Consider the following 18714-nt stretch of genomic DNA (forward strand, 5'->3'; position numbering starts at 1 on the left):
AAAACACAAATGTCTTGACTGGTGTCCTCCTTTAACTGTCACCCTGTCTGTCTCTCATTTTTACCTCCCCTTCCTGTTGAAAGTGCTGCCTAGACTTGGCCCCAAGTTTTCACTTTCTACTCAGCCTCCACCCACACAGTCTGGCTTTGCCTCCACCACACCACTAAGGCTGCTTTTGAGACAAGGTTTCCCCACAATCTCCCCGGTAATCCAAAGACCTTCTCTCTCTCTTATCTCACAGAATTGCTTGGCTACACCAGATACTGCTCTTTGTAGCCTCCTTCTCAAAATGTCCTTTCCCCCTGGTTTCCCTGACGCCATACTCCTGGGTTTTCAGCTTTCTTCCCTGGGCTCCTCCTCCTCTGCCTGTCCCTTGCATGTTAGGGTCTCTCAGGGATCTGGTCCTTCCTTGGTCCAATTGTCTTCTCAGTCCATGGGCCCTCTTCCTGGGTAATTCTACCCCGGCCTATCTTTGATTTAATAAACATCTCTAGGCTGGTGAGTCCCAAACCTGTCACCTGCTTGTTGGACATCTCCTTGAGGCCATTCCTTTTTCTGTACCTCTGTCTCAGTCAATAGTTCCACCAGTCCCTCAGCTCTGACCCATGAAACCAGGGTTTCCTCCCTGAGGTCTCCAAATCTGACCCGTCATCCAGTCCTTTTCTTGAACAACTTTCAAATCAAACCCATCCTGTCTCCACATGTGTAACTAAAGTCGCAGTGATCTCTCACCTGGCTGCCCACAACAGCTTCCTAAAGGATCTGAATCGTACTGTCACTCATTTGTCACCACTCCCTCCAACTAAAATTTCTGAAGTGGAATCAGATGTTTCATTCCCTTACTTGAAAACCACTTAATGGTTCTCCACAGTTCTCTCATTGATGAGGTCCAATCCGGTCTTGCTCTTACATTCTAAGGCCCTGCCATGACAAAGTACCTGCAGCCCCACAAAAGCATGATGTTCTTTCTCACCCTTGGGTCTCTGCATATTTTATTCCTTCCACCTGAAAAGTCCTTCCTTCCCACCTTAGTTACTTGTTCAAGTCTCAGCCTAAACATCATCCTTTTACAGAAGCTTCTCTGGCTCAGCTGGATTAGCTGTCTCTGATTTTACAGCATTTCATGCTTTGTCCTTTCAGACAGTTTTTACACTTAAAATTACCCTTTTGTCTTTCTTAATATATTTATAAACTCAAGGTTGGTGGTTGTGTCTTGTTTGACAGCATATCCTCAACTAGCAGATGCTAGACGCTAGTAAGTGCTCAATAATTGTCTGTTGAATGAATAACAGACATTTGGAAAGGGTCATTCCCTATATTGTTGCTGGTAGTAAACTGTATGTTGTTTCATTACATGACCTAAAGAGCTTATATTATAAAAATGAAACAAGCTGATTCTGGAAAACAGCTCCTTTAGGGAAACTTGCCAGACTGGAGAAATTAATGTGTCTTGAGGTGAAGAGTCGTGGATGCAGACACATGGCATTGCCACTGGGTGTCTGTGCAGCAGCCCATGGGAAGGGCAAGGAGCCACCTGCGTCATCGGCCTTGGCTCCTCACATGGGTGGCACTGTGTGAGACATGACTGCTTTGGCACAGTTTCCAATTACTCCACAGCTTCCACCTGTCAGCGTAGCACTATGGAGAGCTCCGGGCTCAGACCTGGGTATTCTGGGCTCTGCTCACTACCCATCTCAGTTACCCAAGGCGTCACTCTACTGTGGGTGTTGCACTGGAGAGAGCTGGCACAGCTTCTAAAACAGAGTGAGCACACAACAAATTCATACATCCACTCAGCAAATACCTATCCCACACCTACCATGTGCCAGGCGGTATTCTAGGTGCTGAGTGTATGGCAGAGAATGAGACAGACAAGGTCTTGACGTCCTATCTATAAACTGGGGGATGAACTATGTGATCTCCAAGGTCTCTCCCAGATCCAAAATTCTGAGACTCTCTGACCAGTTGCAAACTGTGAAGTCAAAAAAGTAAAATTTTTGTTTGTGTAAAGGGTCTAACTTGTCCCACTACCATGTGACAAGTTATATATAATTACATATCAGATTGAGATGACTAATTCTTTATTAACAGCAAATATTACCTTCAAATTTTCTAGTATGTGATAAACTGGAAGGCACAGAGAAAAAGATCTGAAGGACCCAGCCCCCTTGCTTACCTCTCTACCTTACGTTCTCTGTGTTTGTTTCCTTAACTGCAAAATTATTACCTCATTTATCTTATAGGGTTGATGTGAGAGTCAACACACTGTGTGTGAAATGCTTTGGAAACCATGGAGGGCCTTGTGCACAGCGGTACTGTGGCCATCAGCTCTCGAGGATGGCTAGCTGCCACCTGCCTTCTCGCCTCCCTCCTCACTCACTCAGGTGTCCCTCAAGGCCCTAACTATTTTCACCATGCTGGATCTTAAAAGGTTATGTAGGCCCAAACACACAGCTAATTCCTATCCATATTTAAAGGAAGAGGCTGTTCCTTCATTGTGCTTGAGACCTCTTATCACCAAGTACTGGAACAAGACTTAGTTTCTGCAGGTAGTTGATTCATTCACAACAAAAGTTTTAGGCTTTTGTCTTCGTATAAGGCATTGGGATGGGCTCAGTGGGGTGCAGCTTCATGCATCTAAAATAATCTCATCTTTGGAGTCTGGCAGACTTTGAGTTCAAATCCAAATGGCCATTTACTTAGCTGTGCAGCCTTGGTAAGGAATGCTCACTCTGAGCTTCAAGTTTTAGTGTTACTGAAAGGAGTATAATTAATGCCTGTGAGTGACTGGCACATAATGAGTGCAGAGATGACAGATGAGCAACAAGGTCCATCTCTAGGCCCAAAACATGGTAATAGGAGTTGCAGATGATGAAACATAACCAGCCGAAACGTGCGGAGATGGAGGGGCAGTCTTAAAAAAAGGTGAGGGTCTTTTTCCTGGCAGCACTCAAGCAGCAGCTGAATGATCACTATGGAAGGCACTTCAGATAGCATTTCTGTTCAACCTTAGCGTCTCTTCAATTTATAAGGCTGCAAAAAGACATGTCCAATTGAAAGAGAAAAAAAAATCCTGTTAAGTTCAACTACCAAAAGGTAAAGATGAGCTGAAACAGTGTTGTACAGTTAAAGGAGCCAATGAGGGAAAATTAGTGATTGCTTCTAAGATGTCACTGAAATTGATTTGAAGGTTCATTGCAGTCTACATATTTCTATTTTTTTCCTTTGGTAATAATTCACATGGTTGATGCTAAAAAGTATGTTAGGAACCTCACTAGTTTTCAAACATGGAGCTTGTGTGGGTTAAGAAGTATTAATATAGAAACAGATGAGTTTGTGGGCCAGTCATTTTTGTGATCCGATGTGCTTTAGAGGCAAGAGCAGTGGGCTGGATTATCAACCAGCTGACCTATTCCAGGTTCCAAGATCCTCTTCTGCCTGGGCTACGTGACCCTGAGCAGGTCTGCACTGTCTCTATCCTCACTGATTCAGTGAGGTCGCCACCTCCCTGTCAGGTAGTGTGTATTAAACACTTTGAACCCATGAGATTAAGGCCAATTGCCGCTGGGATTATATTTATTCATAAAGAAGCAACTCTAAAAGCAGGTCAAGTAAAAGTTATTAATGAGGAGAAAGGCAAATGTTTCTAAGGTGAAATTTGCATAAAATCTAATCAATACAATTCTCTGTGCAGTGTGGACCCTGGGCCCCATGAGGGAGAACGAAGGGTATGTTAGCTTTTCGAGTTTTTCTCCATCACACAAAAACCTACTCAGATATTGATAAGATAAATTCATATGCTTTTATAAAGACAAATATCCCCGAGATAAAGCAAATCTACCATTTGTTTAGGAGAGTTTTCAGATTTTATTCTTATTAAAAATAATCTGACCTCTTCCCTCTATCCCAAAGCCCTGAGACTTTGCAAGGATAAAGAAACCAATCTGGGGCTTTCAGAGGATTTATTTGCTACAGAATTGCTTGAGCCCACCAACAAGAGGATTTCTGTGTTTAAAGAACTTTGCTCACTGCTTGATTCCTACATGCACTCTAACATTTAAGAAACAGTTCTTTTTGCCTGAACTGGCATATCTAGAAGGTTAGAAAAAGTTAGAATCTATAGAATTAGATGTCTAAAAATAGAAAAAAAACCCCCAATCATTTACAAATTCCGTATTTAGACAGGTCCTGAGTTGAAATCACGTTCACCTGCAAAAAGAATGTTTCAGGTCACAAATGCTGGATTTTACAATTCCAGATCCTGACCTAGACTTGACTGGTGAGGATCCCATGCACTGCATGAATGCCAGAAGCCGAGTTTAGCTGGCCAGTTCCAGCATGTAATCTACCCAGCTTGTGAAGTTTTATAAATCTCTTAAACCCGAGCCTCCTGGTTCTCCGATGCAGATTGTCTTAATGTAATTCTCAATGCTTTTTATAAACAAATAAACACAAATTTTCCCTGTGTGATCACACATTTAAATGTTTGTTGCTTGTGGACAGCTACAGAGAAACCAAGTATTGATGTGAATGAGCAGTCAGCGACGGGACTGTGAGTCTCTGGACAGCTACGCAAGCTGTGCAGAAAGCCCCTCACTGGCCCTGCACTTGCTGTGCACACCGGAGTCATGGTCAACCTGAAGAGGGTGTGAACCCCAGCAACTGCTCGATGGGTTTAAACCGCCACTCATCTGCCTCCAGCTCTTCTACCAAACCAGCCAGTTTTTCCATCCGAGCAACTTGCTGATCTGTAAAGAGTCAAGGTGGTACCACAGTGAATGTATTTCTTATGAGACAGCCACCAACCACCAACATAGTGACTGGTTTGAAAGAAATTTCTACAAGGAGTTTTTCCCCTCAATATTCTAGTAATGGGATCTTGTTCTATGTTGGTCAAAGACTTAATTTTTTTAAAAGATTTTATTTATTTTTAGAGAGGGGAAGGGAGGGAAAAAGAGAGGGAGAGATACATCAATGTGTGGTTGCCTCTTGAGTGCCTCCCTACTGGGGACCCAGCCTGCAACCCAGGCATATGCCCTGAGTGGGAATTGAATCAGTGACCCTTTGGTTCGCAAGTCCAGTACTCAATCTTCTGAGCCATACCAGCCAGGGCAGAATACTTAACTTTTTTAAAAGTAGTACTCATCCTCCATGCCACAGTGATGCATACTAAAATCCTAGGGTTACAGGCAATTGTAGCTCTTCTGACATTATGACTTCAATGGTGAAATGGTCTGGTGGGAGAACATAACTCCCTGATGAATAAACGGAGGCCTGGTAAGGCATGATGGAACAGAAAAGGTGCTCCCAGGATCTTAGAGTACAGGTAAATCATGAGGTATTACATACTTAAAGATGAAGTGATGGTGATAACCAGTGGAGGACAATGGTAAAAGAAGGTTTCAGAAAGGAAAGGAAAAAAACACAAGAGTAGGAAGCATTTCCCCTGGAAAACTAACCCTTTTGACTTCAACTTTAAGCCTTAATGAGGACATTATGCCTGGATTAAGGATTTGGAATGTTCTCGTCTGCAGGTAATCTAGCAAGTACACTTAAACAGCCTCACTGAATTTCAGAAGTCTGTCACAAAGCACACTGACCTTTCTGAATCTTCCTCTAGCTGCATGCCCCCCAAACATTTATTCTCACAGTTAAGTCCACAACACTCATGTACTTACCGTGTTTCACCTGTTTCAGTGTAGACGCCACTTGATAGCTGAAAACAGATTCACAGAGGAATCTCTCAGAGCCATCTGCACACAAAAGAGAACAAGTTTTCACCTGCTTGAAGAGTCCTGTGACGGCTATAAACTGAGAGAACATGCCCATTCTTTTCCCTGCTTTTACATTCAGGGTCTACTTTTCAGTGTTTACAAAGAGGGCTTATGTTTCATTTAGAACTAACTCTGGTCTGTAATAAAAGCTACTTCTTCTATACCTAGAATATTAAAATAGTTCCTCTACTTGTTTAAGAATTTAAAAATAGTGTTTTAAAAAAAACAAACAAAAAACCTCAGTCTCATGTCCTGGTCAACATTCACCCCTCCCCTCAAACCTGATAGTTCTTTAAAAATTTTTATTTATTGATTTCAGAGGAAGGGAGAGGGAGAGGGAGGGAGGGCGGCAGGGGGGAGAGAAATATTAATTTGTTGTTCCACTTACTTCACGCATTCATTGGTTGTTTCTTGTATGTACCTGACTAGGGATTGAACCCACAACCCTGGTGGTATTGGAATGATGCTCTAACCAACTGAGCTACCTGATCAGGGCTTTGATAACTTCTTAATATTCTTCTATTCTGCATGTCAGGCAAACACTGACAGCTGACACATTTGGCCATGTGACCGCTGTGCTATCAAAATACAAATGTATGCCAAAACTCTAAATCATTTTCATTCTAAAGAGTAAGCTGAGGGAAAAATAGCTGTTGTTGACTTTTTAGTATATCAAATTACATCACTATGACCATGACAAACACTGCTGGGAAATCTCATTCTGTCAACGCAAATTGTAACCTTGATTTTCCAACTGAACCAAAACACTGCAATTTGGATGCCGATAAGAGTATAGTGCAACTTCAGAACCTAGCATTGTACTGGTGCCAAGAACTGGCAACAAGGAGGTAGCTAACTCAGTCACCACGGCATTTGGAAGAAGATTGTGAAATATAAGCGAGTTCATGTTATTCCCCGTCAGCAAGGGCCAATGCAGCAAAACACACCCCAAAAGACAAAGAGTTCATGTAGGAAAATGTGACTTTTAGAAGGGTAGTCCAAACCATTTGGAGAAGGTATTTTACTGCAAAAATCTTAAAACAAATGGAGGGAGAGGACGCAGCTCTCTGATGGCAGTTCGTGCCAGCACTGCTAGGTGCCAAGCACTCACCCATCAGTCATGGGCTGGTGTGTCAGCCAGGTATTGAGTGACAAGGAGTTAGGGCTGACACATTCTGGCTCCAGGCCGAATTTCACACAAGGCAGACCTTATTTCAGAAGTCACGGTAAACAATAAGAAAAAACACAGATACCGTGTCCAGATGGCTTAAATATACAACCAGCAAAAGAGGGCTTCTTTTGTCCAGTATTATCATCAAAATTGATTCAAAAAGGCAAAATATAGTTATTTTCAAACATATTATGTATGACTTCAAAATATAATTTACTTCATAAAGTGATATGTATTTGAGGGGAAGTATTAAATTTATTAAATTCAACCTCTTTTTGGTCTCTCATCACCTCTGGAATGGGTCCTGTTCTCACCTCTGGGTGTGTGATTTAAAGTAAAAGAAGAACCAAGACCCAGACAATTCCATTCTTGTTTCCTCAACAAGTGGCATGCCTCTCACAAATGTGCAAACAGCACTGAAAACAAAGGAGACAGCAAGAAGTGAGAGAGAAATCTTCCCTTCTTGTGGGTAAATGACATTATCCACACAAACGAGTACCAAAGAGGAGGAAGAATTTCCAGATTTCAGGTCAAGATGGAGGCGTAGGTAGACATGTTACACCTCCTTGCACAACTATAGAAAGAATTACAACCAGCCCTGGCTGGTGTGGCTCAGTGGACTGAGGGCTGGAGAGAGAAGCAAAGGGTCACCAGTTCAATTCCCAGTCAGGGCACATGCATGGGTTGCGGCCCAGATCCCCAGTAGGTGGAGTGTGAGAAGCAACCACACATTGATGTTTCTCTTCATCTTTCTCTCTCTCCCTGTTCCTCTCTCTAAAAATAAATAAATAAAAATTTTAAAAAATTACAACCAGATCTCAAAAACAAATACACCTAGAACTGTCAGAAAATCGAGCTGTATGGAAGTCTGACAACCAAGGATTTAAAGAAGCCACATTCATCCAGACAGGTAGGAGGGGTGGAATTGCAGAGCTGGGGTGGAGATGATGCTGTAGAGTGTGGAGAGGAGGCAGTGGCAGTGAAAAGGGCAGTCCATGTGTGGTGCATAAATCAGGAAGGATACCCTAGGAGTGAGTGAGCCAGTCCCAGGCCACACTGCACAGCCCAGCATTCCAGCATCAGAAAGATAAACGCCTATTACTTTTGACTGTAAACACCAGTGGTGGCCGGGGTAGTGAAAGAAACTGCAGATTTTGGCCACTTAAAGGGCCTGCACAGGCTTAGATTGTATCTAAACCCCATGGCAGCTGGAATGGCTCCAACTGCATACAGGAGGTGGGCGAGGTGACTGAAGTGGGATGAGTGCCTGGCAGGCCTCCAGGAGCCAGGCAGCGGCAATGACCCCTCTCTGAGTTCCTCTCCCCCACAGAACCACAAAGCAGTGAAGTGGCTGCCCTGCCCTGGCAACTACCTAAGGCTCCACCCCACACAATTTACAGGTGCCTTTTCTACACAGGCTATGCTACTAAGACAGAGAGTAAAGCAGCTCTACCTAGTACAGAAACAAACACAGGGAGGCCACCCAATTGAGGAGGCAAAGACAATGGCCCAAATGAAAGAACAGAACAAAACCCTAGGAAAAGAACTAAACAAAAAAGAGATAAGCCAACCTATCAGATGCAGAGTTCAAAACACTGGTGATCAGGATGCTCACAGAATTCATTGAGTATGGCCACAACATAAAGGAAGAAATGAAGGATACACAAGTGAAGTGAAGAAAAATATACAGGGAATCAACAGTGAAAAAAAGGAAGTTGGGATTCAAATCAACGATTTGAAACAAAAGGAAGAAATAAACATTTAACCAGAACAGATAGAAGATATAAGAATTACAAACTGCCCCCCAAAAAACGAGGAGAGGCTTAGGAACATATGTGACAACTTTAAACATGCCAACATCTGTGTGCTAAAAGGAGAAGAGGAAGAGCAAGAAATTGAAAACTTATTTGGGAAAAAAAGAAAGAAAGAAAACTTCCCTAATTTGGTGAAGGAAACAGACATACAAGTCCAGGAAGCACAGAGAGTCCCAAATAAATTGGACCCAAAGAGGAACACACCAAGACACATCATAATTAAAATGCCAAAGGTTAAAGGTAAAGAGAGAAAAGCAGTTACTAAAAAGGAGTGCCCATAAGACTGTCAGCTGATTTCTCAAAAGAAACCTTGCAGGCAAGAAGGGACTGGCAAGAAGTATTCAAAATCATGAAAAGTAAGGACCTACATCCAAGATTACTCTATTCAGCAAAGTTTTCATTTAGAATGGAAGGGCAAATAAAATGCTTCCCAGACAAGGCAGAGCTAAAGTAGTTCATCATCACCAAGCCATTATTACATGAAATGTTAAAGGGACTTATTTAAGAAAAGGATCAAAACTATGAACATTAAAATGACAACAAATTCACACCTATTAACAACTGAATCTAAAAAACAAAAACAAAATAAGCAAACAACCAGAACAGAAACAAAATTACAGAGATGGAGATCATTTGGAGGGTTTTCAGCTATGAGGGGAAGGGGGAAAATGGGGTTGGGGAAAGATGCAGGGATTAAGAAGCATAATTGGTAGGTACAAAACAGACAGGGAGATGTTAAGAATAGTATCGACCCTTGTGTGCCTTAGTGGATTGAGTGTGGGCTTGCAAACCAAAGGGTCGCCAGTTTGATTCCCAGTCAGGGCACATGCTTTTCTCCCTCTCTTTCTTTAAAAAAATATTTTATTTATTTTTTAGAGAAAGAGAGGAAGAGAAACATCAATATGTGGTTGCCTCTCACGCGCCCTGATCTGGGGACCTGGCCTGCAACCCAGGCATGTACCCTGACTGGGAAATGAACCGGCAACCCTTTGGTTTGCAGGCCCGCGCTCAATCCACTGACCTACGCCAGCCAGAACTCTCCCTCTCTTTCTTCTTCCCTTCCCCTTTCTCTACAAGAATAAATAAATAAAATCTTTAAAAATATAAGAAAAGAATTCTTAAAAAAAAATAGTATGGGAAATGGAGAAGCCAAAGAACTTACTTGCACAACCCATGGACATGAAGGTGGGGGGATTGTTGGAGGGAAGGGGAGTACTGGTGGAGGGGGGAAAAGCGGGAAAAACTGGGACATCTGTAATACCATAATCAATAAAATATACTAAAAAATATTCAACCTCTTTTCTACATATTGTGCTATATGGGATATGATCCTATCTTCTCCTCTTACTCCTCTGGCTGAATGTTAAGTCATCTGTGAGTAGATCACCTATACTGAGCAAAAGATTATTTTCAACTAACTGAATATACTGACTGTCCAGTTTAAAGATCTAGGTAAGATGATGATATCACTGAGAGTTTTAGATAATTGGGCTGCAAGTAACAGTGAAGTCCAGTACAGGAAGAGGAACTATGTGAATATCTGACACCAATGATTCTGACTCTTCTATGTAGATATACCAGTGCTCATGAATCTATTCATATCCTTGCTTAAAGAGTCAAATTATAACAAGTTTTATTTTAAAAAGAGTAAAGCATACAGCTCACTTCTCAGCTGGTTTGATCCTGAAGTATGCTGAACTTTAGGATTTCAAACAAGGCAGTGGGGATTATGGGCCCTAAGAATCAGGCTGAGATGTATTTGGAAGCTCTTGGAAGTGGTACCTTCTAGTTATATTTAATCATTGGCACTATTAGGATAAAATACTTAAATTATAACACTTGCATATTTCTCTTGGAAATAAACTTCGAAGCAAAAGGATGTAAGCTAATCTTTCAAAACGGCACTTCATATGCCTTTCTATAAGCCTTTGCCACTATCACTTTGCCACTATATATACTTATGAAATACACTTTTGCTGATTTGCAGCTCTGCATTAACCACAAAGCCCACTGCTTCTTAGCCACATCCTATTAAATGTGATATCTGTACTCATCTAAAGCCTGGAATTTCTCCAGAGAGGAGTCAGCCTGGGGCAATCTGTCTTCCATTTAGAAATTGTAATCAAACCCTTTATAACACACCAAGTAGCAATACATCAGCTTTCCTCTTCAGGGACAAGCAAAGGTTATAAATAGTGAGAAGTCCAGTAAATTGTCCAAATCTAATGCCATTGCAACTCCAATAAATAAGATGCTAGTAAATTCATTTAAAAGAATAATTACTTCATAATAGGAAATTAGACAATGTCAGATAATTTATACTTCAGTGGCCTACAATGTCACTAAAATTCAGCCACCTCTGTCTTGGAAGGCAGTGTCTAATTTGCTTACTAATAATTGGGTGAGGACAATCTTAGCCAAGGGCAAGAGAATGCTGAAAATTGTTGTATACAGTGTATGCGAGGTGTCTGTTATCAGAGAGCAGGTAATGCACAAAAAAGTTAATTCACAAGGTTAACTGCAGGTTATTTGGGTTTATTATCCTAGATTTAGGAGGATACAAGATCAAGTTGAACCTGTTAAAATTATATACAACAGCCAACCTAGATTCCTGATTGTTTTTGTTCCTTTGAACGGGCAAGTCTTTCTACTTTACTTCCATATTCAATTAAACTATTGGCCCTGGCTGCTGTGGCTCAGTGGATTGAGCACTCAGTGGACTGAGCACACATTTAGGAGTACTCTTTTCAATTTAATGATCTTGATTTGACCAGGACAGTTTAGGGACTGCCCTAATTTTTCATTTCTGTCAAGTGTAAGCAACTTTAAAATATGGGCGAAACTTTAAACTTAAGAAAGAGAATCAAGACTGTATACTGTGATTTTAAATAATATAAATTCATCCTACACTTGAAAGTCAATGCATTCCTCCATAAAACATTGAGATGGCATAAAAATGGATAGAACTTCACTAGTTAGAACATCAACATTCAGACTAATCTCAGAAGTCTTTCCTCTCTTAATGTTTCTAAGTAATCTGATGTATATTGACAAGGAATGCTAATAGCTCTGAGACTATGGAGGTATCTCCAGTATTAAATTTCCTGCTGCAGCTAGAATTTAAATGACTTCAATCTTAAAGCCCACTGTTAAACACTGATTCCTTTTCTGCTGCTATAAAACTCATTAAGCAATGTATTTTTGTTGTTGTTGTTCATTAAACAATTTAAATGCCTCCAATTTTTTATTTGTTTTGTGGGAAACTTCCTTACTACCAGGTCTCTGCTATATATAATTGAAGTGATAATATACTTTTAGTGCCAAATATGGTCAGCAAGGCCCCAGTTATTACCTCTAGACACAGTGACACTAACTTGAATGTAACACAACTAAAGAAAACAGCAAAGACAGAAATACAGACACTTCAGATGTATTACCATGTTGCCCTGTCATCTACTTCACTAATCATGGTTTGAACTAATTCTAGAAAGCATTATGGTCTCAGTCTTTCCATATTTTCCTATCAAAATGATTCCTCTATTTGCCCTGGCTTAACCCCAAGCTCTGCTTTTCATTATACCTGATATAAATGAATAAAGATGACCTAGCTATCGCTTTGTACCTTTCTCAGAGAGAAAGATCAATGTATAAAAGATCAATGTATAATTAAGCACAAAAGTGCTATAATCAAACAGATTTTGAATTCTTAATAGGTTATTTGCTGACCTTTTTCAAAGTATGATAAGTAGTTTAATAGTTAAGGACCATTTTCATGAGACTCCCTGGGTATTAGTCAAAATGAAGATTTCTGTGTGGCATCCTAGATTAATCAGAATCTCTAAGATGGGCCAGAAATGTGGATTTTAATAAGCTCTTCAGGTGATTTTTATGCTCCCATTAAGAATTTATGGATGTAGCTCCTAAAGTGACATGAACCTGATGAATTCCAGGTACCAATGCTAGTCCACGGTTACAGCCTGTGCCCTGATCTTGCCCAGCCAGTGTGCAAACGTATGCTGAATAAGATGGTGGGCAGTACGATGCAAATTCCAGCTCTAGTGCTGGAACCACCACACAGCACTGTCCTGCAGTGGGCCAGCATTGCCATCTTCACCTGTAAAAGTAGGACATTAGTTTTTATTTCCTCTCACCACCTCTTTTATGGGGTTAATGTACCTGAAGACTAACTACATCAGACAAAATACATTAAACCTACTAATCACAGGGAGACAGGCTGGTGCCAGGATAAAGCGAACTGAAGCAGGAGGTCAAGAAAATTCCTGGTTCCAGTGCTGCATGTTTTTAACGAGGTCAAATCACTTTACCTTTTCTGGGTCTAAATAAACTCTAGATGGCCTTCTTAATTTCCAAAGATTTTTTCAGCTCCAAAGTTCTGATTCTGGAGATCTGTGTTTTAAAGATATTATTTTGAAATGGGGACAAAAGATGAAATGTGGAGCTGAAATCAGGGCAAATTCTTCTCTAATCCACTTAATAGCGTCTTTACAATTAACATTCATTGCAGGTTTCAATCCAATTATCAGCAAAAAGCAGCATGAGATCACCTTCTAACATCTCACCAGCTCCTTTGGGGTAGGTGAAAAGGGCTTTCCGAGGTGGGGCAAGGTCAGAGACGCTGAAACCAGATCCAGTGACAGAACTTCCACTGACCCCGCCAGCTGAGGAGGATGATGAAGAGGCAGCCATTTCCTTTCTAGTAGAATTCTCACTTCACTGCAGACAGAAAAACAGCAATTTGGCAAGTTTAGGGGAGTGAGATTGACTACACTTCACGCTAGCTGCCACAAAAGCTAGTGTACGTTTAGTGAAGAATTAGCTCCCCCTTCTTTTTGTAAAGATATTTTATTTATTTTTAGAGACAGGGGAAGACAGGGAGAAAGAGAGAGAGAGACATCAATGTGAGAGAGAAACATTGACCGTTTGCCTCCTGTATGTGCCCCAACTGGGGACGGAACTGGTAACCCAAGTATGTGCCCTGAACGGGAATCAAACCAGCAACTTTTTGCTTTGTGGAACAACGCCCAACCAACTTAGCCACACTGGTCAGGGCCCCTTTCTTCTACTCTCTCTACTCCTACAATCTTTTATTGATGTCCCAGGCCAAAATGTCACTTAGGATTTTAAATGAAGATATGTTTATGCTTAGTTTTTCTACTTAAAACACTACTTCCTACCATTAGTAAACTGTTTATGTCGCTTGGCACTGACTGTGGGTGATCTATGGGTTATGAAGGGGTGACAGGGCTGTGCCAAGGTGGCAATTTGACTGAGGAAATAAATTATATGAGGATAAGACAACCATGCCTCATAGGACAGTTTGTCTTGGATACATCCTAACCAAGCCACAGCAAAAATTCACTATAAAATTTTCCAAATAAAATCCCAGAATAACACTGTGTTCTGTTCCCAAGGAAAGGGAAGTGGTTAGGAAATATATTGGCCCTTTTATTTAAATTAAAAAGAAAAAAAACCTTTCTATCCAAATGTAATACACAAATTGATCACTTGGTGGTGTCCCAAGATTGTAACAAAGTAGTTCAGGGAATTATTTCAGAATTCATAACCGGTCAGGATTGGAGCAGCTGTAGAGCGTTTCATTTCTTGTCCTATCAAAAAGTCAAAAAGTCCAAATGTTGAAGAAAAAATTTATACTGAATACATGACTCCTTGGAAAAGTTCAAAACAAAAATACTACCTCTGCCACAGAAGCTTACGCTATACATTTACAAAAGGTTCTATAAAGTTTGTTCTTTAAAAAATGGTCCAGTACTGTGCTAACAGAACTTTCTGCGATTATAAATGTTCTAATGTTCTATTTCTGCCTGGCCACTAGCCCCATGTGGCTTATTAAACTAGTGTGACTGAAGAACTGTATTTTAAATTTTATTAAATTTTAATTGAAATTTAAGTACCCATGTGTGGCTATTGGTTACTATACTAAAAGTGCAGCTCTAGTATTCAGACTAAAAAATGACTTTAAACTGAATTATACTCTTGATTTTTATTTTATTTTTAGACAGAGGGGAAGGAAGGGAGAGAGAGAAACATCAATGTGCAGTTGCCTCTCGTGCACCCTCTACTGGAGCTGTGGCCTGCAACCAAGGCCTGTCCCTGACTGGAAATCCAACTGGGGACTCTTTGGTTCCCAGGCTGGTGCTCAATCCACTGAGCCACACCAGCCAGGGCTGAACTGTACACTTTAAAATGGCTAATGGTTAATTTATGTTGTGTAAATTTTAGTTTAATTTAAAAAAAGATAAAAATAACTTTAAATGGATTTTTTAAACGAATTCTCCCTTTTAATGGCCAGAGAGAATTTCAGCTGAACTTTTAATTTTGCTAGTTGCAAAATAAGTAAGTTTGTTATAAAATGTTTCAACTTATCTATTTATTTTTATTGAATTTTGTTGGGTGACACTGGTTAATAAAACCATACAGGTTTCTGGTATACACCTCCACAGCACATCATCTGCGTCTGAATCACACGCTCACCACCTGAAGTCAAGTCTCTTTCTGCCACCATTTATCCTGTTTGCCCACTTCCACCTCCCTGAAACTTATTTTTGAAAAAAATAGAAAAAATAAGGAAAAGCTATGCAGACATAAATCCTATGTGAGGTATATGCATGATCCAGTTTCCTAGCAAGGAAAATAACGTACTGTGCATTTCTGAAAATCTGGCCATTGTGTTTCCTTAATTTTGTGATGATGATTTAAGGCTGTGAGGGAAGCAGACCCTAGTTTCTGATTTCATTATACACCTTTAAGTAACTGATTAATACTGCAGTAGGGTATGGGAAGAGTCAGGCCACTGCTATAATTAGAATGTCAGCCTATTTTAAAATGCAAACTGATTAATAACATTTTCAATCTTTTAAAAAATTTTTAATCCTCACTGGGGGACATGCCCATTGATTTTAGAGAGAGGGGAAGGAAGGGAGAGAGAGGCAGAGAAACACAGATGTGAGAGAAACACAGCCAATCTAATTGGCTGCCTCTATTAAGTGCCCGGAGGGACCAAACCAGCAACCTAGGTATGTGCCCTGACTCAGGAAGAACCCTCGACCTTTCAGTTTATGGGATGATGCTCCAACCAAGCCACACCAGCCAGGGTGACATTTTCAATGTTGTATTAGATCACCTTTCTTTTTTTCCTCCGAGTTCTGTAACTTTCCAAATTGTATTCATATTCATAGAGGCAACACCTTTTGAAGTTAGATTCACATCCAATCCTTTGGACCATATTGGCTCAAAATATAGCTTGACAAGTTTTAAAATTTCTTTAAAAAGAACTTAAGAAGCTCTGGCTGGTGTGGCTCAGTGGACTGAGCGCTGGCCTGTGAACCAAAGGGTCACTGGTTCAATTCCCAGTCAGGGCACATGCCTGGGTTGCGAGCCAGGTTCCCAGTTGGGTTCTCTCTTTTTCTCTCCCTTCTCCTTTCTCTAAAAATAAATAAGTAAAATCTTTAAAAAAAAAAAAGAACTTAAGCAATAATAGACCAGGTCCAAATTTCTAAGTGGATTCCTGCTAGGATCTAAATAAAGTATATAGACAACATAGCTATCTTTTGGAACGCAACTCAGTCTTATTTCCCATCAGTTCAAAATAGAACCTACTGTGAACTGTTTATATACCTCACCTAAGACTTTAACTCTAATCTTTTTCCTACACCTTGATATATGCTTTATTCAGTTGCAAATGTTAAGTGATACTTTACATTTTGAGATCAAGTTTCTCTGCAGAGCACTCAAGCTGACTGCCAGAGAAAGGACAGCTTCAAAGGCTAGACACAATGTGACTTCTAAACTAAATATATTCAAAGAAATTCCCTATTAATTCTTTTTTTTTTCCAAATGCAGAACTACTATCATTCAATACACAAAAGAGCCAGGGTTGAAAACTGGCTCTTTGAGCAGAATGAGCACAAAGTTACTTTTAACATAAATAAGCAGGGTTTTTCTGAGGTGGAAGATATACCTACGTAATTTCAAACTTTATAGATTTAGGTTGAATTTTGAATGCTATTAGCAGGTGGTAACAGGAGCTAGGTAGGATAAAGCCTAGTTTGTAACTGCTCTATGAAGGCAGGCATTCTGTCATCAGAACCAAACAATCCCTGGCCTATTCTAAGGGGCTGTTGATTTAAATAAATGTTTACTACATGAACTAAACATTTCACAGGAATCATAAGATTCCCGAAAAGTCACCTAATCCAACTCCTTCATTTTATAGATGACAGCACGAAACTGAGACATAGAGACTTTAGCTTATTTGCTGTGACATTTTTCAAGCAATGGCTTTGTTGGATGTCATGTGCCATGTGAAAGATGAAATAGCAGTTGTTAAGAGCTCAGACTCTGAAACCTCTAGGCCTGTGTGCATGTCCCAGTTTTGCTGTATGACTCTCTGGACAAATCACTTAACCTCTCTGTTCCTCTGCTGCCTCATCTGTAACATGGGGACAATAATAATAGCACCTATCTCAAAGGTGTTATGAAAGTTAGTATAACTAAAGCATTTGGAACAGCTACAGGCACAGTAAATACTTAATAATATCAGGCATCCCAAATACTAATGGGTATTTACTCTTGAATCTTTTTTTCCTATTCAGATCTATTTTTCATACGTATTATGTTCTAATAACACTCCTGGGAAAAGTTCTAATTCTCTAATCCTCAATTTGACATTGGGTCAGCAAACTCCTAGTGGGGAAAGGGTCTGCTCAGGAAGAGGAAAAATGCCCTCCATCAATGCACTTCACACTTCCATTCTAAAGTTCATAATCTTAGGAAAAATCCTGTAATCTAGGAAAGCGGGAGGGAGTTGTCTTTCCACCTTCAAGCCATAGCAGAGTTCTGGTCAACATGGCCAAGCAGGAAATAACGCCTAGCACAGCACCTGGACCACAATGTTTCCTGCATGAATGATGAATAAACGACAGAACAAAGGGCTAGCAGCCCAGCAAAGGTTATGAAGGTGGTAGAGAAACTTGGTGCCATGAGGATTGGTCCGTTACTGTTCCCTTTTCTGTCTCATTCTGTGGATCTATTTACACAACCTTCTTCCACTAGCCTGCCACGCCCAAATAGGTGGCTCAGTAAGATTTTGTTGAATGAATATTGATGAAATAATCTGGATTTTGGTTTTATTAGGGAAGCTGGGACTATTGGCAAAAGAGATTCTCATAGGAGAGCAATGCTATTTTTGGGGAGACACAGAATGGCTGTGTTCACACTAAGATGATTAAACATTTACTTTATATACTACAGGGAGCACCTCGTATTCATAAACCACTTTCCTTCCCAGCAGATATATGCCTATTTTGTTTAAAAAGACTCCTTCCTTTTGAAAGTCTCAGTCTAAAGAGGTTGAAAGAGGTACCGTGGTACAACGCCAAATTATAACCGATCACTAAATCTCATCAACAAATCGTTTCACTGTGTCCCACATAAATAGCTGAACTACCATTAAAACAGATGCTGCAGCTAAAACCAGGTGGGATGGAATGGGAAGAGGTCAGAATTCCAGAGGTTCCCAAGCAAATTCCAAACGACACTCCCCCACCTCCAAACGGTTTCCCAAGGAGTCACTGCACATGCGCCTTACCAGGCGCGCATGCGCACCCAACCCCCCAAGCCATCGCGGCCTGAGGAAATTTCCTCTCACACGCCCTCTGTGGCAAGCTCCAGTTTCTCCTAGCCTCTCCATTTTTCTAGTGTCTGCAGGTAGGATCCCAAGAATGAACTCCCTTTCCACCAAGCTCCTGACAGTCCCTAAGCCTTCAGAAACTTACCTCAACGGTTTTAGCACTTTCCCCTACAGCCCCGCCCCCAGGGCCAGCCAGAGCGGCCGCGCAAACACCGACGTGGACCTTGGCGTGCTCGCGCCCGTGCAATGGTGGGCGTGGCCGGGGTGGAAAGGCACGGAGAACGC

General features: G+C 40.8%; 2 protein-coding genes across 4 annotated transcripts in view; one reads left to right on the forward strand and one right to left on the reverse strand.

Moving 5' to 3' along the window:
- Positions 1 to 3782: 3782 nt before the first annotated feature.
- ANAPC16 (anaphase promoting complex subunit 16) lies at positions 3783 to 18709 on the reverse strand. Of its 3 annotated transcripts, none has more exons than XM_045842021.1 (5): positions 18575 to 18709; positions 13340 to 13493; positions 5679 to 5753; positions 4638 to 4748; positions 3783 to 4209 (listed from the first exon to the last, which is right to left on the reverse strand). In XM_045842021.1, the coding sequence occupies exons 2-5, from the start codon at positions 13464 to 13466 to the stop codon at positions 4178 to 4180; spliced, it is 345 nt and encodes a 114-aa protein (XP_045697977.1). In that variant the 5' UTR covers positions 13467 to 13493; positions 18575 to 18709; the 3' UTR covers positions 3783 to 4177. The 3 variants fall into 3 exon arrangements, with proteins under 3 accessions (XP_045697977.1, XP_045697976.1, XP_045697978.1); XM_045842020.1 differs by having other exon boundaries at positions 13325 to 13493; positions 18575 to 18706; XM_045842022.1 differs by having other exon boundaries at positions 3783 to 4748; positions 13325 to 13493; positions 18575 to 18705.
- ASCC1 (activating signal cointegrator 1 complex subunit 1) overlaps positions 18428 to 18714 on the forward strand; it is a 128704-nt gene continuing 128417 nt past the window's right edge. The window contains exon 1 of the mRNA XM_045842017.1: positions 18428 to 18506. The gene's annotated coding sequence lies outside the window, so the exon portion shown is untranslated. The remainder of the gene's footprint in view (positions 18507 to 18714) is intronic.

This window comes from Phyllostomus hastatus, unplaced genomic scaffold, assembly GCF_019186645.2.
Source record: "Phyllostomus hastatus isolate PE091 unplaced genomic scaffold, TTU_PhHast_1.1 phas_contig_38, whole genome shotgun sequence".
Taxonomy (NCBI): domain Eukaryota; kingdom Metazoa; phylum Chordata; class Mammalia; order Chiroptera; family Phyllostomidae; genus Phyllostomus; species Phyllostomus hastatus.